We start from the raw sequence: 23,026 nt of genomic DNA on the forward strand, positions 1-23,026 counted from the left end.
GTACGATTTCCTGCAGTTAGAGATGATAAAGTATGAGTTAAGGGGCTGAGCAGGGGAGTTTGAGAAAAGGTGGGGGATGTTTGTGACCGTGTTTGAGGAGCTGTTCGTCGCAGGGGCCGGAGGGGGGGGGGGGGGGGGGGAGGAAATCTGTACAAACTGTATAGTTGATTGTTGGGAAGAATGTTTCCCGGGATGTTTATTTGCTGTAACCTACTTTGATACAAGTTTGAATAAAATGCGTTTTAAAAAGAAGGAACGAGACTGAGAGAGGGAATTACAGAACTTTGGGGACTCCACACAGGGTGATGCACCTTCTCGAGTGAGGGCTCCATGGGATGTTTGTGACGGAGAGTCCACGGTGATAAATTCCAGGCCACATACCAACATTTAATGGTTCAGAGCCTTCAAACACTGCAGCTGAGTGACAAGATAATGCGAGGAGGAGATTTGTATTTAGATTCCACATGTTACTTATGAGGAAAGACATTTCTAACCATGATTTTTAGCTTCTGTACCTGACGGCAGCAGGATTGTCCGTGTGGAGAACTGTCAGATTCACCAGTATTTTACAAAAGGGAACTAGACAAATATTCAAAAGGAAAAACTGCGCGGGGTTACAGGGAAATGGGATTGATTGGCGACGCAGCACAAACACGGTGAATGACCTCCTTTCGGTCATGATATTCAGGTAAACATCATGGTGCAAACATACATACATACTGATGGACAGATCAACGGACCAATCAACACACACACAACACCACAGCCAATCACAGGCAAGAGCATACACACTATAAAACGGGGAACACGACACTTCCCGTCCATTCCCGTCCATTCCAGCAGGAGACAGCTCAGGGCACAGAGCTCACAGCAAGCCACTCAGACATACACCATGTGCTGAGTGCCACTCCAAGATAGTGGGCGCGATTCTCCACTCCCGCGCCGGTTGGGAGAATCGCCTGAGTCGTCAAAATTTCCCCAGATGCCGGTCCGACGCCCTCCCGAGCGGCGGGAACGGCCCTGTAGAGTGCCGCGGGCCGCAGGCCGGAGAATCACCCGAGACACCCAAAATGGCGATTCTCCGCCACCCCCGCTATTCTCAGGCCCGGATGGGCCGAGTGGCCAGGCTAAAACGGCGGATTCCCCCCCGGTGTTGTCCACACCTGGTCGCTGCCAGCGGAACAGCGCGGGAACGCTGGGGGGGGGGCGGCCTGCAGGGGGTGGTGAGGGGGGAACCTGCATCGGGGGGGGCCTCAAATGGGGCCGTCCTCTCTGAAGGAGGACCTCCTTTCTTCCGCAGCCCCGCAAGATCCGTCTGACATCTTCTTGCGGGGCGGACTCGGAGAGGACGGCAACCGCGCATGCGCGGGTAACGCCAATTATGCGGCGCCGGCCGCGTCATGTATGCGGCGCCGCCTTGACATGCCGACAAGGCCTGGCGCGTGTAAATGACGTGGCCCCGCTCCTAGCCCATTATCGGGCCCTGAATCGGTCGGGATAGGGGCCGTTTCGCGCCGTCGTGAACCTCGACGGCGTTCACGACGGCGTGGATACTTCGGCGCGGGAGTGGAGGATCCCGCCCAGTGTTAGGGATAGGTTCACAGATTCAAGGGTAATGAACGAACCACAGTAACCAGTTTACCATTGTAAATATTGTTAGTAATAAAACGGAGTTGTACCATCCGCAACCGTGTTGGTTCGTCTGTGTAGCAGAGCACCCAACACGACACCTCCGTGCAATCGGATTCTATGATAATTAAGGTGATGTGGGAACTACCAATCGGATGGAGAGGATGACGGCTGTCGAGTAAGAAGCACACTAATTGAAGCATACTTCGCAATTCTTTTGTCATTACTCGTTATTTTCTTTGGCAAACTGCATCTTTAATCCTTGGAATTTATACCGACAGCATTTTGTGCCGGTTGTCATCTACAGGCGGCACGGGGTGGCGCAGTGGTTAGCACTGCTGCCTCATGCTGCCGAGGACCCAGGTCCAATCACGGCCCCGGGTCCTTGTCCGCGTAGAGCTGCCACATTCTCTCCGTGTCTGCCTAGGCCTGACTCCCAGAACCCAAAATGATGTGAGGGTAGGTGGATTGGCCACACTAAATTACCCCTTAATTGGAAAAAAGAATAACTGGGTACTCTAAATTTGAAAAAAAAGTTGTAGTCTACTCAATTACGGAGGAGCAAAATTAGCCCAGTCACGGCAGGTAAACATTCCTTCCAAGGTGAGCATGTTCTCTATGCGCTCTCTGCCCAAGCAGGAGGACAACAAAAAATCCTGAAGTTTCACATTATATATCCTGAAACAAACCTGGTATAGCACAAATGGCTGATTGTTCCATGGTTTGGTAAAGTTCACAGACAGAAGTTACAAGGCACTTTTAAACTAGTGCAAAATGTTTCCACAACCCCTATACCTTTAAGTGCATACATTTTGAACAAGACCACGAGCTCCGTTGAGCTGTGGGTGAATGGCAGAGATTCCACAATCTACATTTCCAGGTTTACATAGCTGATCAGCACACATTTATAAGCCAGATGCTTCTTGAGCAGACTTTTTTTTTGAAACTCACAGTGACTCACAGTTCCAAGATCCAGTATCCTATTTCATCCAAGCTCTTCCTGTCAACTGCACCAACTTCACCAGGCTGCACATTCTTCTTTGACTGACTGACTGAAAGCTAATTCCCAAGGTGCTCTCTGGTTTAAGCGCTGCGATGGATTTCTGAAGTCCAAAAAAATGCCTGTATGAGAGGCACAGCGCTGTGGTCTCTGTATTAACATCCACCCAAAATAAACAAACCAACAGAAGCACTAAAACAAAAAGGAGGCATTTCAGATAAAATTACAGCAAAGCGGCCAGACTTCTGAATTGCAATTTAACAGTGTTAATTAGACGATTTCTGCGCAACTCTCAAAACTAGACCCCCATGCAAGCACAGAAAATTTAGAAAAAGAACGTTGGGATTGAACAAAAGCACTGTTATGTGGTGGAGAGGAAGGACTCGGTTACTCCGGATTGTCAGTAGTTTGGACAGGGCAGCGTGCTGTGTAACTAGGCTGCACAAGTTATTTCTGGCAAGCTGCTGCCTTCATAAAAGTTTCACAGATGTATAGTCTGTTCAAGTAATCTGCTGCAGCCTTTAAATTCACTCAAACAAAGTTTCTTGACATATATATTAAAAAAATACAGAAAAGGTTAGCAGAAGAAAAAGTTACTCTTACAGGAGGAACTTGGATTTTAAACTCCAACCAAAACAACGTGAGAATGTCAGGCAATATAGCAAATGTATCATTCTCTCATTAGATGAAAATTTCTTTTAATTGGGGATTTCTAACTGCACGGCTTAGAAACCACCTCAAGTCGAGAAAAATTGCCTTTCATTGACTGCACTTAAAAAGCAATAAATTATTGGATGTGGAATCACAAATCCTTTAACTGTTTTATATGCATTGTCCTTTCAAAACTTCTTAATATTCCCTACTGCAACCTGCCAAATCAAATCCTTGACCTCAGTAACAATTCTGTGCCATTATTTAGGTTTAGCTGTATGTATCCAAAGTAGGCTCCAATTCCTAGGCCACAATTAAACCAGAAAATACTTTGGTCACAAGCCTTGCCTTTTAACCGAGGCATTTAAACGGAGCAGGCTTTAGGTCACAGCACATTCTTTCAAACAGACGCAAGCATCAGGAGCAATTGGTTGATGGCAGTACTCAGCAGACCAGTATTGACTTACCCTGCTCCGTCTATCTGGCTGCATGGCTTAGGAGCTCCGTGCCGACAGTTAAGGATAGAGTCGGAGCATACAATCACTTTCTCCTAGACGTTAAACCATAAACAGCAAAGTTCAGGTGGACATGGAGCGTTAGATATTTGCTTCGCTGCTGAGCTGAACATCTTCCATTCTCTCAAATTTACCAGCCAGGAATAAAGTTTTTTTAAGAAAGCCTTTTAAGTCAAAAGCTTCCACTTCTGTTTAATGATCGTGTTCATCCCTGGGCCCTAGCAGGTCTGCAAAGTACAAAGGTAGAGGGCTGCAGCACAGGAACGACAGACCGTCAGAGCTGCAGTGCCACAGGTCAGGCTATTGAGATAGAGAAGAGACTTGTTGCAACACAACAATCAGCTCGGAGATTGGCTTGAATAACCAGGTTGTACACACAAGAACACAAACAGGCTGGTTAATGGAAATCCATGCAGTGTTTGCACAATGATCTTGCCAACGGGAGAACTGATAAACCGAATGACAATCGGGGTGATTTTCTCTGAATATGTTTGAACTCAACAGGAGGGCTAACCTTCCTGGTGTTGAGCTGGAGGAAGGAGCTCTTCATTCTGGACATGGAGCAGAGGTATTTCCACGAAGAGGACGGCACCATTCAGCAGCTGCAGATTGTCTGGCCTGCTTTAACTTTGCACAAAAAGCTGGGCCTGGAACCATCTTTTTATTCTTTCGTGGAACATGGCGTCGCTGGCTAGACTAGCATTTACTGTTGATCCCTAGTTGTCCTCAGGAAGGTGGTGGGTGAGCCGCCTTCTTAAACCACTGCAGTCCAAGTAGTGTAAGTACACCCACAGTGCTGTTAGGGAGGGAGTTCCAGGATGTTGCCCCAGCGACAGTGAAGGAACGGCGATATATTGCCCAGTCAGGGTGGTGAGTGACTTGGAGGTGAACCTCCAGGTGGTGGGGTTCCCAGGTATCTGCTGCTCTTCTCCTTCTAGATGGGAGTGGCCGTGGGTTTGGAAGGTGCTGCCTAAGGAGCCTTGGTGAGTTCCTGCAGTGCATCTTGGAGATGGTACACACGGCTGCCAGTGTTCGTCGTGGTGGGCAATTTGCCACATAGTCTGGTAGATGCCAGTGTTGTAGCTGCACTGGAACAGTTTAGCCAAGGGCATGGCTAGTACTGGAGCACAAATCTTTGTCAGAATATTGTAGGACCCATAGCTTTTACAATATTCAGTGCCTTCAGCCATTGCTTGATATCATGTGAAGTGAATCGAATTGGCTGAAGACTGGAATTTGTGATGCTGTGGACCTCTGCATGACGCTGAGATGGATCATCCACTCAGTGCTTCTACCTAAGACTGATTGTAAATGCTTCAGCCTGGTCTTTTGCACTGTTATGCTGGGGTCCTCCATCATTGAGGATGGGGATGTTTGACAAGCCTCCTCCTCCTGTTAGTTATTTAAGTGTCTTCAAATGGAGGAGAGAGGGGCGGAGAGGAGGAGAGGGGTGGAGAGGAGGAGAGGGTGGAGATCTGGGAGGGAATTGCAAAATCTCAAGTCATTATTTGAGCCTGCACATTATTGCAGAACCTGGCCACCAGGTAACATTGAAGCAGATTTATCATTGAAACTTTTATGTACACCTTCCCTGGCTGAGTATCTGTAATTTATAATGTTCACACTAAGTGTTGAAAATAAAAGATTCAAGCAACACTTATTTGATAATTATAAAACAAAAAAAATCCACTTGTGTATTTTAATATTTCAGTGGAGTATTTACTTGAAGCTCTCACTCTCTCTCTAAAGATGAGCTTTATCCTGATATTTTTGCCTGCATGTGAAGTCGAGTTGGACGATTTGCTGTTTCCCAGATAGTAGCGGCCAGTTATACGGGTGGAATATCTTCCTTTAGCTTTGAGCAAATTCTGCTGCTTTTTTATTCAACATTATTCCGATTAAAAGCAAGAGTACAAAGTTCCAAAACTTTGTTCAGGTAAAATTTAGGATGAGTTTGGCAGCGTGAACAAAAATGGGGGGAAAATGACAGTGCCAGGATTACATCACTGGTGAAACTCAGAGATCTGAACCCAAATCCCACTAAAGCAACTTGTGTAATTGTTTCAATAAACCTGGTAATTTATGGGCTGGCAAATGATCATTAAGCCACTATACTGCTGCAAAAAACACCAACAATAATGTCCAAAGTACCCCGCACATAACTCTGGCTTTACGTGTGCCTGCTTCTCAATGTCGTGTTGTGCCTTGGCGAACAATCCAGGAATAAATGTCCGGTGGTCGCAGCACACAAGAGGCCCAAACATTAGATCAGGACGAGCCTTTGTGAATCTCAGGCCCCGCAACCCTGCAAGGTCCCTACTCACTATCAAACGAGTGGTGTTTGTGGGACAGCCGTCCTCCAGGCATTGCTGTACACTCCACGCCGTATCTGTCAGCCAACATCCCCGACCCCTCCGCCAGCAGCGGGAGCAGGAAGGGGGCAGGCGCCAGCAGGCCAGAAAGAACGGAGGAGGCCAGAAAATAGGAGGAAGGCCGAGATGGACAGTATGAGGGAGTGAGAGGCGAGAAACCATAATCTCAGACTCACGCCACCACAGGAGACAGACCAGTTTAAAGGAATCCATATTGATGCCAACATTATAAAAGCAGCAACAAAGTTTTCACTGCCACTTGCAGACAGAAAAGGGTCAATTATGAGCCATATCTTGCAGACTTGAAAAACATACCACTTTGAAATTTGAAACCGAAGGAATGGAGAGCATAAATATTCCACTTCATCTTAGTACCTCCACCTTTGATCAAAAGTCTCTGAATAAACTCTCTCTATGATCTCGCATTTAGTTCCCTCCCCTTAATCTTTCCCGTCCCTCGGTGGAAAGCTTGCAAATCTCCCCGGGATTGTCGTCCATACAGCAGGAAACAGTATAATAAATGCAAATGATTACTGTGGCGTATTTATATTTCACTTTCATAATTGTTTACAGTGCCACGCATCGAGAAAGAGAAACCAATCGTCAAGATTGTCAAGACCATCAGAATCCTTCTCTAACATGAACGGAATCTCCATTCCACAAGTTGGCGTTCATAATAATAATTATTATTATAATAGCTTATTGTCACAAGTAGGCTTCAATGAATGTGCTGTGAAGAGCTCCTAGTCGCCACATTCTGGCGCCTGTTCGGGGAGGCCGGTACGGGAATTGAACCCGTGCTGCTGGCCTTGCTCTGAATTACAAGCCAGCTGTATAGCCCACTGTGCTAAACCAGCTCCTAATCGTGCACATTGAGAAACAATTCCAAGGGAAGATTACCATGATGCTGGTATCTCACAATTCCCTGTATCCGTTCTTGATAAACTTAGCAGCAGCATAGGAATTGACATTCAAATGTTTGATTTTCTTGCAATGTGCAGTGTTAAAATTCCCCACAAAACGAGTCTGTACAGCTTTCTGTTAGTAAATGTTTTTTTTTTAAAGTTAGTACCTCACCATCTTTATAACGAACAGTTACACAATCAGTCATACTCTCGATTATTTCTGCCTGCCAATTGATGCAGAGTCATAGAATTTCTACAGTGCAGGCGGCCATTCAGCCCATCGGGTCAGCACCTACCCTCTGAAAGAGCACTCAACCATGCCCAGTCCCCCCCGCCCTATCCCCAGAACGCCCCCCTAACCTGCGCATCTTTGTGACATTATGGGCCAATCTTTTATCACGGCCAATCCACCTAACCTGCACATCTATGGACTGTGGGAGGAAACCGGAGCACCCGGAGGAATCCCACGCACACACGGGGAGAACGTGCAAACTCCACCCAGAGACCGGAATTGAACCCGGGTCCCTGCTGCTGAGAGGCAACAATGCTAACCACTGTGACACCCATGGCACTGCAAAGTTTTAGACACAGAGCAAAGGTCCCTTGACACTGTCCCCATGAATACTCCCAGGATAGGTACAGCCTGGGATTAGAAATTGAATAAATCCCCCTCTATACTACATCAAACAGCCCCAGGACAGGTACAGCACGGGCTTATATATAGACTAATGCTCCCTCTACACTGTCCCCATCAAACACTCCCAGGACAGGTACAGCACGGGGTTAGATACAGAGCAAAGCTCCCTCTACATTGTCCCCACCAACCACTCCCAGGACAGGGACAGCACGTGGTGAGATACAGAGTAAAGCTCCCTCGACACTGTTCCCAGCAAACACTCCCAGGACAGGTACAGCACGGTGTGAGATACAGAGTAAAGCTCCCTCTACACTGTCTCCATCAAATACTCCCAGGACAGGTACAGCACGGGGTTAGATACAGAGTAAAGCTCCCTCTACACTGTCCCCATCAAATACTCCCAGGACATGTACAGCACGGGCTTATATATAGACTAATGCGCCCTCTACACGGTCTCCATCAAACACTCCCAGGACAGAAACAGCACGGGGTGAGATACAGAGTAAAGCTCCCTCTAGACTGTCCCCATCAAACACTCCCAGGACAGGGACAGCATGGGGTTAGATACATAGTAAAGCTCCCTCGACACTGTCTCGGTCAAACACTCCCAGTACAGGTACAGCACGGGGTGAGATACAGAGTAAAGCTCCCTCGACACTGTCTCCATCAAACACTCCCAGGACAGGTACAGCACGGGGTTAGATACAGAGTAAAGCTCCCTCTACACTGTCCCCATCAAACACTCCCAGGACAGGTACAGCACGGGGTTAGATACAGAGTAAAGCTCCCGCGACACTGTCTCCATCAAACACTCCCAGGACAGGTACAGCATGGGGTTAGATACAGAGTAAAGCTCCCTCTACATTGTCCGCATCAAACACTCCCAGGACAGGTACAGCATGGGGTTAGATAGAGAGTAAAGCTCCCTCTACACTGTCCCCATCAAACACTCCCAGGACAGGTACAGCATGGGGTTAGATACAGAGTAACGCTCCCTCTACACTGTCTCCATCAAACACTCCCAGGACAGGTACAGCACGGGGTTAGATACAGAGTAAAGCTCCCTCTACACTGTCCCCATCAAACACTCCCCGGACAGGTACAGCATGGGGTTAGATACAGAGTAACGCTCCCTCTACACTGTCTCCATCAAACACTCCCAGGACAGGTACAGCACGGGGTTAGAAACAGAGTAAAGCTCCCTCTGCACTGTCCCCATCAAACACTCCCAGGACAGGTACAGCACGGGGTTAGATACAGAGTAAAGCTCCCGCGACACTGTCTCCATCAAACACTCCCAGGACAGGTACAGCATGGGGTTAGATACAGAGTAAAGCTCCCTCTACACTGTCCGCATCAAACACTCCCAGGACAGGTACAGCACGGGGTTAGATACAGAGTAAAGCTCCCTCTACAGTGTCCCCATCAAACACTCCCAGGACAGGGACAGCACGGGGTGAGATACAGATTAAAGCTCCCTCTACACTGTCTCGATCAAACACTCCCAGGACAGGTACAGCACGGGGTGAGATACAGAGTAAAGCTCCCTCTACGCTGTCCACATCAAACACTCCCAGGACAGGTACAGCACGGGGTTAGATACAGAGTAAAGCTCCCTCTACACTGTCCCCATCAAACACTTCCAGGACAGGTACAGCACGGGGTGAGATACAGAGTAAAGCTCCCTCGACACTGTCCCCATCAAACACTCCCAGGACAGGTACAGCACAGGGTTAGATACAGAGTAAAGCTCCCTCTACACTGTCCCCATCAAACACTCCCAGGACTGGTACAGCACGGGGTTAGATACAGAGTAAAGCTCCCTCGACACTGCCGCCATCAAACACTCCCAGGACAGGTACAGCACGGGGTGAGATACAGAGTAAAGCTCCCTCTACACTGTCCCCATCAAACACTCCCAGGACAGGTACAGCACGGGGTTAGATACAGAGTAAAGCTCCCTCTAGACTGTCCCCATCAAACACTCCCAGGACAGGTACAGCACGGGGTGAGATACATAGTAAAGCTCCCTCGACACTGTCTCGGTCAAACACTCCCAGTACAGGTACAGCACGGGGTGAGATACATAGTAAAGCTCCCTCGACACTGTCTCGATCAAACACTCCCAGGACATGTATATAGGAAAAGGAGAAGGTCATTCAGCCTGCATTTTGTTTAAGTAGTTGATGCTGATCTGGAAGACACAAGTTTGTGTTAATCCAGCTCCTTTATACTATTGCCCTCACCCTCCACAAGTTGCTGCTGTCTTCATGAGCTGCTAATACTCAGAACAGCTAACTGGGCAGAGGTACTAAACTCGAGGAAAATCTTCCCCAAAACACTTAATTCCATTTTCGCCAACATCCCCAACCCAAATCTCAGCAATAGCCCTGCTCTCCTGCTGATACGCCAATGTGAATTTTCCCCCAAAACATCGGAAACTCGGAGGTGGCGGCCATTCGGCCCCTCGAGCCTGCTCCACCCCTCACTATGGTCATGGCTGATTATCTCTCTCAATGCCACGCCCTCCCTATACCCTCGACAGTTGGAGATTCCAGAAATCTATTTCCTTCTGAAATATAGTCAGTGACTCGGCCTGCACGACCTTCAGTGGGGGGGAATTCCACAGGTTCACTGCCCTCTGAGGGGAGGTTTCTCCTCATCTCAGTCCAACAGCATCTCCTCAACTGTGACCCCTTGTTCTAGACCCCCCCCCCCCCAACGAGAGGAAACAACGAGCGTGATCTACCGACCGTGCTGTGCCGAAAAGCAGCGCAATGCGGCCGGTAAATGACAGGAGACCCCGCTCCCCGGATCCACCTGGCTCGTTACGCCTTGCAGGATCTAGTGATATCTCGCGAGACGTCATGCTGTGAAGCTCGCCCAACACTTTGTAGTCAAGAAGGCATACGGCATGCTTGCCTTCATTGGCCGGGGCATTGAGTTTCAAAATTGGCAAGTCATGTTGCAGCTGTATAGAGCCTTAGTTAGGCCACACTTGGAGTATAGTGTTCAATTCTGGTCGCCACACTACCAGAAGGATGTGGAGGCTTTAGAGAGGGTGCAGAAGAGGTTTACCAGAATGTTGCCTGGTATGGAGGGCATTAACTATGAGGAGCAGTTGGACAAACTCGGTTTGTTCTCACTGGAACGACGGAGGTTGAGGGGAGACCTGATAGAAGTCTACAAAATTATGAGGGGCATAGACAGAGTGGATAGTCAGAGGCTTTTCCCCAGGGTAGAGGGGTCAATGACTAGGGGGCATAGGTTTAAGGTGCGAGGGGCAAGGTTTAGAGTAGATGTACGAGGCAAGTTTTTTTACACAGAGGGTAGTGGGTGCCTGGAACTCGCTACCGGAGGTGGTGGTGGAAGCAGGGACGATAGTGACATTTAAGGGGCATCTTGACAAATACATGAATAGGATGGGAATGGAGGGATACGGACCCAGGACGTGTAGAGGGTTTTAGTTTAGACGGACAGTATAGTCAGCACAAGCTTGGAGGGCCGAAGGGCCTGTTCCCGTGCTGTACATTTCTTTGCTCTTTGTTCAAGTCTGCATATTAGAGCGAGGCAGCTAGTCTCAGTCTAAGGTGCAGTTCCCGGAGGTAATCAAGGCATTGGGTTTGATCCCCTTCGCCTTGGAGACCTCTGGCAAGTGCCGTCCAGTGCTGGCCTCCGCAAACAGGAGCCAGTCGGAATGACACTCGCAGGGGCCTCCCAGGGGATCGGAGGCCCCTGCGTGCTTGCCTTCTGGGCAAGGTGGCAACTGGCACTGCCAGCCAGGCACTACCACCCGGACACCAGCTTTGCACCGCCAAGGTGCTCAGATGGCACTGCAGCTGGCGGGGTACTGCCAGTGTGCCAAGCTGGCATTTTTCACGTGGCGGTGATCGGGAAGGGGGGGGGGTCCCGGGGAACTCCTTACAGCAAGTTGGAGCTTCAGTGTGTTTGGATGTCGCGTCGGGAGCTCACGAGATCGAGGTGCCGTTTAAAACAGTGTCCCGATCCCTCGCTGCACTGAGAGGATCCGGAGAGTGGAATTCCTCAGTGCCGAAGACAGGGCCGAGTGCCGCCTTGGGCGCAGGTTCCCCGCTGAGACCCCATGTCTAACCCGATGGGCATTAGGTAGCGGGTTGTTTCCCGGCGCTGCAAGCGTCGCGAAGCGTGCGGCTAAACGCGCTCGCTATGGAACTCTGTTCCCATTTGGTTATATCGGACCCAACACTCCTCGATCCACTCTGTCCAGCCCTGTCAGAATTTTATATGTTTCCATTGATCCCCTCTCATTCTTCTAAATTCCAGTGAAACAGGCGCAGTCAACCCAATCTCTCCTCATCCGACAATCCTGCCGTCCCAGGAAGCAGTCTGGTGAAACTTTGCTGCACTCCCTCTGTGGCAATGATATCCTTTCTTAGATAAGGAGACCAAAACCGCGCACAATACTCCAGGTGTAGTCTCACCAAGGCCCTGAACAGCTGCAGCAAGACATCCCAGCTCCTGTACTCAAATCCTCTTGCAATAAAGGTCAATACTCCATTTGTCTTACTAACGGCTTGCTGTTTTCAGTGACGGGTGTACAAGGACACCCACATCCCTTTGCACATCACCATTTTCCAATCTATAACCATTTATATAATACTCTGCTATTCTCTTTCTCCATCCGTAGTGGATGACGTCACATTTACCCACATTCTGCTGCACTTGCTACGAATTTGTCCACTCGCTCAACTTATCCAAATCTCCTTGAAGCCTCTTTACGTCCTTCTCACCACTCACATTCCCACCAAACTTTGTGCCGTCAGCAAACTTGGAAATATCAAACTTGGACATATTGCATTTGGTTCCCTTACATATTTGTAAGACACTGATTCCCCCGTGATACTCCACTAGTCACTACCTGCAACTCCAGAAAAACCCAATTATTCCCAATCTATTTCCTGTCTGCTAACCAATTCTCCATCCATGCCAATATAACACCCCCAATTCCACACACTTGAATTTTGCACACTAATCTCTTATGCGGGACTTAAGCTTTCTGAACATCCAAATACACCACATTCACTGGTTCTCCCTCATCTCCTCATTAGGTACATCCTTAAAAAACTCCTGTAGGTTTGAGAAACACAATTTCCCTTTCATAAATCCATGTTGACTTGCTCTAATCCTGTTGATATTTTTTAAGTGTTCTGTTGTCACATCCCGAGCACTTTCCCTGCTATTGTCAGGCTAACCAGTCTGTAATTCCAATTACTCAGTCCCTCTTTTTTAAAAACAGTGCCACCCTCCAATTTGCCAGGAATTGTGGAAGGTGACAACCAACACACCCACTATTTCCATGGCCACCTCCTTTAGTACCCTGGGATGTGGATTATCAGAATCTGGAGATTTATCAACTTACATTCCCATTAGTGTCTTCAGCACTTTTCTTTAGTAATACTGTTCTACTTCAATTCCTATTTCTCACTTGACCCTTGGTTCCCTAACATTTCTGGGAAGTTACTTGTGTCTTTCACCCTTAAGACAGAACGGAATTGCTTGTTGAATTGCTCTGCCTTTTCTTTATACGCAGTTGGGTTTGCTAGTTACCGTTGAATCTATGAATCTTTGAGTTGTGGACCTTCTCAGTCCCAATCAACAGTTAAGACTGCCCTAACCCATTGCAGTCAAAACTGGATTGAAACCAAGGTGTTGAAGTAACGCACCCCACCAAAACCACCTCCACAGAAACCAAAACACCAGACACTCAAACAAACTGTATCTGTGGAGAGAACAAACACAATGGCCCAGGAATGGAGCCCTCTTCAGCATTGTATCATCTCTATGTATCTGGAGTTAACTAAATACACTGCCTCCTCCTCTCGGAGTTGAATCATGTGGAAATATGGTTTGCCTGTTGCAATATTACAGTTCTGCAGCTAATGTAAATTCACATTATTGTGACACTACTAATTACAACAGGCCTGTATAAGTGAGAGGTAGATGTTAAAAAGAATGTCAACATCAGAAATTTGCATTTTTGATCTGCAACAACTTGCCAACCTGGCAAAAGGTGACCAAACTGAAACACTCCACAGAACTTTCCCACCTTAGCTTCTTTCTGGACCACTCACCTAATTATCACAGCAGGGGACTGCGGCTACATATTGCCTGGCGACATCCAAACAGTGTTAATGAGGTCAGTCCATAAGAGGGTCATTTCGGAGTCTGGTAACAGCCGGGAGAAAGCTGTTTTTGAGTCTGTTCTCAGACTTTTGTATCTCCCGCCCGATGGAAGAAGTTGGAAGAGTGAGCAAGCTGGGTGGGAGGGGTCTGATTATGCTGCCTGCTTTCCCCAGGCAGCGGGAGGTGTAGATGGAGTCAATGGATGGGAGGCAGGTTCATGTGATGGACTGGGCGGTGTTCACGACTCTCTGAAGTTTCTTGCGGTCCTGGGCCGAGCAGTTGCCATACCAGGCTGTGATGCAGCCCGATAGGATGCTTTCTATGGTGCATCTGTAATAGTTGGTAAGAGTCAATGTGGACATGCCAAATTTCCTTCGTTTCCTGAGGAAGTATAGGCGCTGTTGTGCTTTCTTGGTGGGAGCGTCGACGTGGGTGGACCAGGACAGATTTTTGGAGATGTGCACCCCTAGGAATTTGAAACTGCTAACCATCTCCACCTTGGCCCCGTTGATGTTGACAGGGATGTGTACAGTACTTTGCTTCCTGAAGTTAATGACCAGCTCTTTAGTTTTGCTGGCATTGAGGGAGAGATTGTTGTCGCTGCACCACTCCACTAGGTTCTCTATCTCCCTCCTGTATTCGGACTCATCGTTATTCGAGATCCGGCCCACTATGGTCGTATCGTCAGCAAACTTGTAGATGGAGTTAGAACCAAATTTTGCCATGCAGTCGTGTGTGTACAGGGAGTAGAGTAGGGGGCTAAGTACGCAGCCTTGCGAGGCTGCGGTGTTGAGGACTATTGTGGAGGAGGTGTTGTTGTTCATTCTTACTGATTGTGGTCTGTTGGTCAGAAAATCGAGGATCCAGTTGCAGAGTGGGGAGCCAAGTCCTAGGTTTTGGAGCTTTGATATGAGCTTAGCTGGGATTATGGTGTTGAAGGCGGAGCTGTAGTCAATAAATAGGAGTCTGATGTAGGAGTCCTTCTTGTCGAAATGCTCTAGGGATGAGTGTAGGACCAGTGAGATGGCGTCTGCTGTGGACGGTATGCCAATTGCAGTGGATCAAGGCGTTCTGGGAGTATGGAGGCGATGCGCTTCATGATTGCCAGAGGGTTGAGGAGGCGGGAGGGTGTGTGCAGGTGCATCTGGAGCCTTCACTGTGTCTGCACAGGGGTTGCTGCTGAGGGGGATGGGTGTCTGCAGAGGGGGTGGGTTGAGAGAGGGTGCGCAACAAAACGGAGGCGCACAACAACCGGAGGAAATGGCAGCCACTTCCTCACCACCAGCTCGATCCATGTTGTCAGCCTCCAGGAGATAATCAGGAGCCAATCTCCGGCCTCTGCCTGGGGTTGTCCTTACTTTTGCCCATTTTCACCAGGAACATGCAGATTGCTGGTTTATGTTCATGGTGTTCCGCTTTCCCACTGTACACTCGCTTGCTTGGAGAGGTGACCAGCTTCAGACTTGATGGGGATCCCTGATGACCAGTAACATTCCACCGCCTCCAGAAAATGCCTGCTAATTGCTTCACTGATGTGGAGGTGCCGGCGTTGGACCGAGGTGAGCACAGTAAGAAGTCTTACAACACCAGGTTTGTTTCGATGTCACTGGCTTTCGGAGCGCTGCTCCTTCCTCAGGCGAATTGCTTCATTCGCAGCCTTCATTGCAGGATTGTGTCAGTGTACAGACACCGCGCCTCTGCAGAAAGCTGGGACTCCTGTCCAATGCACATTGTTCCCAGATTTTTCCTCATTTGGTAAAACCCCCGCTGATAGCACTTTCCCTCTCCCTGGACGCTACCAGACTTGCTGAACGATTCAAGCACTTTCTGCTCCTATCTCCGATGGGCAAAATGTTGCTTTCAGATTTATGCAAAACATTTTACAAACAAAGGAATTAGGAGCAGGAGTCAGCCATTCGGCCCCTCTAGCCTGCTTTGCCATTCAATACAATCATGGCTGAACTGATTGGAACTTCAACCCCATATTCCTGCTGACCCCGATCACTTTTCACCCCCGTTAACCTTTCACCCTCTTGTCCATCAAGAATCTATCCAGCTCTACCTTGAAAATATTCAAAGACTCTGCTTCCACTGCCTTTAGAGGAAGCGAGTTCCAGAGACTCTCCACCTTCTGAGAATAACATCTCCTCACCTTTTGTCTTAAATCTTTTTAAAATAGTGACTCCCAGTCCTAGATTGTCCGACTAGAGGAAACATCCTCTTCACACCCACCCTGTCAACACCCCTCAGGATCTTAAACATTTTGGTCAAGTCACCTCCTATTCTGCTAATCTTCAGTGGATCCAAATCTAACCTCTTCAATCTTCCCTCAGAAAACAACCAGCATTAGGGGCAGGATTCTCCATTTGGAAGATCGTGGACGGGATTCTCCATTCCCGACGCCAATCTTTGTAATCGGCGATCAGGCGGGGAATCCCTTTTTACAATGGAATCGGGGGCAGTGCCTGTTTTTGGATGCTCCCCCCCCCCCCCCCCCCCTCCAAAACGGCATCATCGAGGAGCGCGCCGCACACCGTTGTGACGGCCTCAGGCCGTCCCCCGAGACCATCCCCCGACGGGCCGGGTTCCCCACCGCACGGGGGAACGTTTGGTCCCAGCCGTGCGGGAACCCGGCGTGGCGCCTGCGGACCGTGTCCAGCGCCGCCACAGTTGGGCGGGTGCCATTCTGCTGGCCGGGGGGGGGGGGGGGGGGGCTTCGGCAAGGGCTGGGGGGGGGGGGGGCACTATCTGGTAGGTCGGATCCGCGCACAGTCGGCGACATGTTGGACGGCGCGACCACTGCCGGTAGTCACACGCGCGGCCACGAACTCGGCAATTCTCCGGCCGTTTTGTGTTGTAGAGACTGGTCGTTTTACGTGGCACGGCTTCTAGTCCCTCACTGGGCGGAGGATCGGTGCGCGGCCGCCGCCGATTGTTTTGACGCAAACCGCCACGGATCCTCCAGACATACCCTGAAAAATCGAAGAATCCAGGCCCAAGTGCTCCTGCCTGGACTCATTGTGCGCGCTTCGCACTTCCGTTGGCGGCACTATTCGGTAAGCCAGTCAGGACATGGGCCAGCACTCTGCCGACGGGAATTCCGAGCAACTCCCAGCCCAGCCGGCGTTGTAACCACTGGAGCCCGAATTAGCGTTAAAAGCCTGACAGTTGGAGCTGATTTTAAACGCTCCACTTACCCCACACTCACTGCAGCCATGAAGGTGGCTCACAGAAGGCGGCCTACCTCCCCGAGGTCAGGAGTCCGAGGTGGACCTACTGCTTGATGCCAGTGAGGAGAGGAGGCCCACCCTCCCCAGAGTTGGCCGCAGACTCAAGCCCACCCTCCTGAACATTGCATGGGAGGTGGTAGCAGAGGCAGTCAGTGCTGCCAGCCTCACTGGGAGGAGGCAGTTGGTGATCCTGAGGGGTGGGGATCACTTCTGAGCCCTCTACCCAGAGAGAGGCTGAGGACCAGGCCGGCCTCCAAAGGCCGCGGTGCAGGTGTCCTCTGGTTCAGGTGAGCTCTGCTGATTCCCTGCTTCCTCCGCAATGGGGCAGCGCTTCTGAGTGCCAACCTGGCGGGCCCCTGATTGAGCTGGACCACGCCCATCCTTGATGATACAGCTGGGGTATGAGGGCTGCCAGAGGGGCGGCCTGGGTGGGCTCCCAGACCACCAGAGGCTCTTTGAGCATTCACAGGACAATGTGAACAGCCAGGGGCCTGCATGTAGCTTCAGAGGGGGTGTTTAAATCCACATTGTGCAGCAATGGTGGTCTGAGCCAGGCCACCCTTAACCTGCAGGGTCACCCAGAGTCCGCGGGCCTGACACCGTCATTCCCCGCTACGGCCCCCGGCCCAGACAGCCACCCCCCAGCCAGCAGGACAATCTTCGAGGCATTGCAGAGGGCTGGAGCATGAAGTGTCCAAGCCGCTAATGATATTAAAATAACAGTTGTGCAGGGACCCCCCAGCGCGAGGTAACACCGCAAGCGAGAAACTGGAGGCATCAGAATTGGAGATGGGCACAGAACATAATTGATCGATCCTCCGCCTGATCGCGATTCTCGCTGCTGGCGTTGCAAGTGGAGAATTCGGCCCGAGAAGTCCAAGCTGCTTTCCAGGAGCAATTATCAGACAATATTTGGCAGCTCAAAGAGCCAAAGTGGCCAAAATCTTCGCCGAAAAGACAGGTTTGAAGCAGCATCCACGAGGAGGCGAGATCAAGAGGCACATGATCGCCGAGTACCCGTGTACACCGGGGATATTTCAGTCAGAGAAAATTGTCCAACACGACGTCCAGAAGATTGAGTGACTGTATCAATCCAGCAGTGACATCAAATCAGTTGTTGATGGTGAGAATTGGTTAATTCTAGATCACCAAGTGACTGCAGTTCCAAAACAACGATTTTCTTCTGCATTCAGTTGGAATATTCTGCAATGTTTCCACATTCTTCAGGGATAGAAGAACTAAAGATCTTCCAGCAGTTCACCAGCTCTTGCAAATACACAAAAGTATCAGGAGACGTACCCAGGCACCTACTTGGATTGTCAAGTCACCTGAAGGTATCAGATACAATCAGGAGGGAGACTTTCTATTGAACTCCTTTGTTTGCGGATGGACTGCTGAAGAGGCAGATGGTTTGAACCAGGAATCAGCACAAAGCCCGGAGTCACTAGCCTGGCACAAGTGGAAGGGACGGATATTTCGATCTCCCACATGCACTGCCACTTTCTGCCCCTTCTCCATGACAAACATGGCCCATAGTGTCGGCGAGGAGACTCCAGCGAGAGAGAATTCACATGATGTGTCGGAACCTTGACTTACTGGCTCAACCAAATCCTTAAGATGGAGTGAAACATTCCATCATTTTAGCTCAGATTATCTAACGAAAGAAACAGAGCAGCGATCAATCCAGGACTGTCCTGTTTCGAGAGGCTCAATTACTTGTTTAGCCATCAATGGAACTTTCATTTTCATCTCAAGGCCGACGGTATCTCCATTTTGACTCGCGTCTTTAAAGATGAGATCCCCTTTGGTAGCACGTGGGCCTCCAGAGGTCTGTCAGTCTTAATAAATAAAATAAGACCAGAGCTTTTTGCCAATTCCAGCTGGTGAGTGAAGCGGCTTTAGTGTGAAATATTTTAAATGTGCCAAAACAGATTAAAACTAAATTAAGAAACCTTCTCTACTGTTAGGAGAAGAGAATGAAGGATGAGTGGCAATCGACTGGACAAGGGTGGCGGGGAGGGGTAGAGGCTGGCGGGGAGGGAGGGCGCGGGGGGCGGGGGCACTGAGATCACAGCAATAGCACTGGTTGCAATTCCCGGGTATCGAGTGGGAAAGGAACAGGAGAGCAGGACGGGACTCACACCTCCCAGCTACCAATCAGAGATTGACATCAGTAGCCCCCTTGGCGACTCCCCAGGTGACACGGTTATGAATCCATATAGACCCAAAATCCCAGGTTCAATTCTGCCAATCATCAATGTTTCTTTGGACATTGTGATGTTAGGTCACTGTCGGTGACTTGAACCTGCGATCTCCTGATTTAGGAGCAAGTGATCCCTGCACTGAGCCCTGATTGGCTTCAAGGGCCATTGGGGTATGCTGGTATAAAGAGGGGGATTATAATTTTTTTTAATGCTTTCACCAGAGATCGCGGCATGAAGTGTTTGCGACAGTTCTCACTACTCAGAAGGGTATTCCAGGAGATTCAGTACTGCAGCTATGTGAAGTTATTCCACGCCAACAACACCTCTTTCCTTGAGAAAAGTGTGCCACATCCCTTTGCAATTCTCAATCTCACAGTTAAATGTGTGGATGGCCCGGCAGCCTGCTGGAGAAAATGAAGCAATGAGAGGCCAGCATATGTTACCCATTCCTAATTGCCCTCGGGTAGGGTGGGGCAGTATTTAGAATTCCTATTTCACAGCGCCAGGGATCCTGTGACTGGGCAAAGTTTGCACGTTCTCCCAGTGTGTCTGCGTGGGTTTCCTCCGGGTGCTCCGGTTTCCTCCCACAGTCCAAATATGTGCAGGTTAGGTGGATTGGCCATGCTAAATTGCCCCTTAGTGTCCAAAAGGTTAGGTGGGGTTACTGGGATGGGGTGGGGGCATGGGCCTAGATGGGGCTCTTTTGGAGGGTCGGCGTAGACTCAATGGGTCAAATGGCCTCCTTCTGCACTGTAGGGATTCTATGATTCTTCAAAGGCGGTGGGGACCTGCCTCCTCGAGCCGCTGCAGTCCATGTGGTGTAGATGCACCTACCGTGCTGTTAGGGAGGGAATTCCAGGATTTGACCCAGTGACAGTGAAGGAACGCTGACATATTTCCAAGTCAGGATGGTGTGAAATTTAGGAGGGGAACTTGCAGGTGGTAGTGTTCACATGTGTTTGTTACCCTTCACTTTCAAAGTGGTAGATGTCAAGGGTTGGAAGGTGCTGTTGAAGGAGCCTTTGCATCTGGTAGATGGTACACACTGCTGCCACAGTGCGTCTGTGCTGGTACACACTGCTGCCACAGTGCGTCTGTGCTGGTACACACTGCTGCCACAGTGCGTCTGTGCTGGTACACACTGCTGCCACAGTGCGTCTGTGCTGGTACACACTGCTGCCACAGTGCGTCTGTGCTGGTACACACTGCTGCCACAGTGCGTCTGTGCTGGTACACACTGCTGCCACGGTGTGTGTGTGCTGGATGGGGTGCCAATCAAGTGGACTGATGTGCCCTTGATGGCGTCGGACTTTGAGTATAATTGGAGCTGCACATGTCCAGGCAAGGGGATAGTATTCAGTGGACGGGTTTTGGGGAATCAGGTGGTGAGTTACCCACCACAGAATTCCAAGGTTCTGGTCTGTTCTTACCTGGCTTCTGGTCAATGGTAGCCCCCAGGATGCTGATAGTGGGGGATTCAACGATGAAAATACCACCGAGTGTCTGCGGAAAGATGGCTGGATTCTCTATTGTAGGAAATGACCATTGCCTGGCATGAATGTTGCCACTTATCAGTCCAAGCCGGAGCTGATTGACCTCCAACCATCACAACCATCTTCCTTTGCACCAGGTATGACTCCAACCAGCGGAGAGTCTCCCCTCCCCCCCCCCCCCCCCCGATTCTCAGACTCCAGTTTTGCTGGGGCGCTGATTCCATACTTGGTCAAACGCTGCCTTGCTGTCGAGGGCAGTCACTCTCACCTCACCTCTGGCATTCAGCTCTTTTGTCCATGTTTGAACCGAGGCTGTAATGAGGTCAGGAGCTGAGTGACCCTGGCGGAACCCAAACTGAGCGTCCGTGAGCAGGTTATTGCTGAGTAAGTGCCGCTTGATAGCACTGTTGATGACTCCTTCCATCACTTTGCTGATGATGGAGAGGAGACTGACAGGGCGGTAATTGGCTGGGTTGGATTTGTCCTGTTTCTTGTGTACAGGACACACCTGGGTAATTTTCCACATTGCCGGGTAGATGCCAGTGTTGTAGCTGTACTGGAACAGCTTGGCTAGGGGTGCAGCAAGTTCTGGAGCACAGGTCTTCAGTACGACTGCCAGGGTATCATCAGGGCCCAGAGCCTTTGCAGTGTCCAGTGCCTTCAGCTGCTTCTTGATATTGTGTGAATGGAATTGGCCGCTGACTGACACCGGTGATGCTGGGGGATTTCAGGAGGAGGCCGAGATGGATCATGCACTCGACATTCCTGACCATTGCGAATGGTTCAGCCATATCTTTAGTATGGATATGCTGGTCTCCTCCAGTTAGCTGTTTCATTGTCAACACGATTCACAACTGGAACTACACAGTTGTGATCGGATCGGTTCCATTTTAGGATTGCTTAGCTCGATCAGGTGCTGCCCGCACTGGTTTGAATCCTGCGCTGTCGCTTCACCAGGGTGACGCCTCGCGCAGGATTCTCAGATTCTGGGGCCACGTCCCCACGCTGGCGTGGGAATGGTGGCGTTTTACCCCAGATCAATTCCCCGCTTTGCTGGGGGCTAGCATGCCTGCAGCGAAGGAAGAGCGCAGAGAATTGCCAGGTCCTTGGCCCCGCACATGCATGGCGGCGGCCTCTCGCGGACCCGGCCCGCGAGAAAGTCCTCCCTCCTCTTTGGCCACCTCGCTCGCCCGTGAACAACTCCCCACAGTGACCCCAGCCCCTGATGGAAGTCCCACTGTGCCCACGGATCAGCCCTGCCCCAACTGTGGCGGCGCTGGACTGGGTCCGCAGCCACCATGCCGAGTTCCCGACGGATGAGACCAAATGTGTCCCACGCCATCGGGAACTGAGCCGGTCGGGGGTGGAGCATAGGGGGCGGGAGGGGGGGGGGGGGGGGGGGGGGGGGGGCTCAGGCAATGTCCTGAAGCCGTCGATATGTCGAGTGGCATATTCGCATCGTGAAAAGCAGCGCCGCACGCGATTTGGTCGGGAACTTTGATTCTCCGGCTGATCGAACGGGATTTCTGCGTCGGCAACTGAAGAATCCAGCCTGTCTTGCGCTGCTCCTGGCATCCCTCCTGCTCCCTTCAGTGGTTTGGTGGGAATGACAGAGTGAGGAATATCAGGCCATGAGGGTACAGATTGTGGTGGGACACAGGCAACTAATGGTTCACAGCATCTCAATTGGTCCAATTGCACTTTGTGTTCGCTCCCATTTTACTCCATCTAACCTCCAATCAAATCTTCATTCGATTCTCATTTGATTTGATTTATTATTGTCACATGTATTAGTCTACAGTGAAAAGTGTTGTTTCTTGCCTGCTGTACAGACAATGCACACCGTACATAGGGAAGGAAGGAGAGACTGCAGAATATAATGTTACAGTTATAGCAAGGTGTAGAGAAAAGATCAACTTAATACGAGGTAGGTCCATTCAAAAGTCTGATGGCAGCCGGGGGGAAGCTGTTCTTGAGTTGGTTGGTACGTGACCTCAAACTTTGGTATCTTTTTCCTGACGGAAGAAGGTGGACAAGAGTATGTCAGAGGTGCGTGGGGTCCTTAATTATGCTGGCTGCCTTTCAGAGGCAGCGGGAATTGTAGACCGAGTCAATGGATGGGAGGCTGGTTTGCGTGATGGATTGGGCAACATTCACAACCTTTTGTAGTTTCCTGCGGTCTTGGGCAGAGCAGGCTCCATACCAAGCTGTGATACAACCAGAAAGAA

The 23,026-nt window shown here is 50.0% G+C and overlaps 1 protein-coding gene across 7 annotated transcripts in view; it reads right to left on the reverse strand.

Moving 5' to 3' along the window:
* bnc2 (basonuclin zinc finger protein 2) overlaps nt 1-23,026 on the reverse strand; it is an 813,736-nt gene that overhangs the window by 419,822 nt on the left and 370,888 nt on the right. The window contains exon 1 of one of the 7 annotated variants that reach the window (XM_072517500.1): nt 3,748-4,057. The exons of 5 other annotated variants lie outside the window; for them this stretch is intronic. In XM_072517500.1, coding sequence (XP_072373601.1) covers nt 3,748-3,771 — 24 coding nt within the window. In that variant the 5' untranslated portion in view covers nt 3,772-4,057. Of the gene's footprint in view, nt 1-2,580; nt 2,682-3,747; nt 4,058-23,026 lie in introns of those variants that run through there. One more of the 7 variants, XM_072517505.1, reaches the window with a different exon arrangement.

Source organism: Scyliorhinus torazame, chromosome 9, assembly GCF_047496885.1.
Source record: "Scyliorhinus torazame isolate Kashiwa2021f chromosome 9, sScyTor2.1, whole genome shotgun sequence".
NCBI classification, from domain to species: domain Eukaryota; kingdom Metazoa; phylum Chordata; class Chondrichthyes; order Carcharhiniformes; family Scyliorhinidae; genus Scyliorhinus; species Scyliorhinus torazame.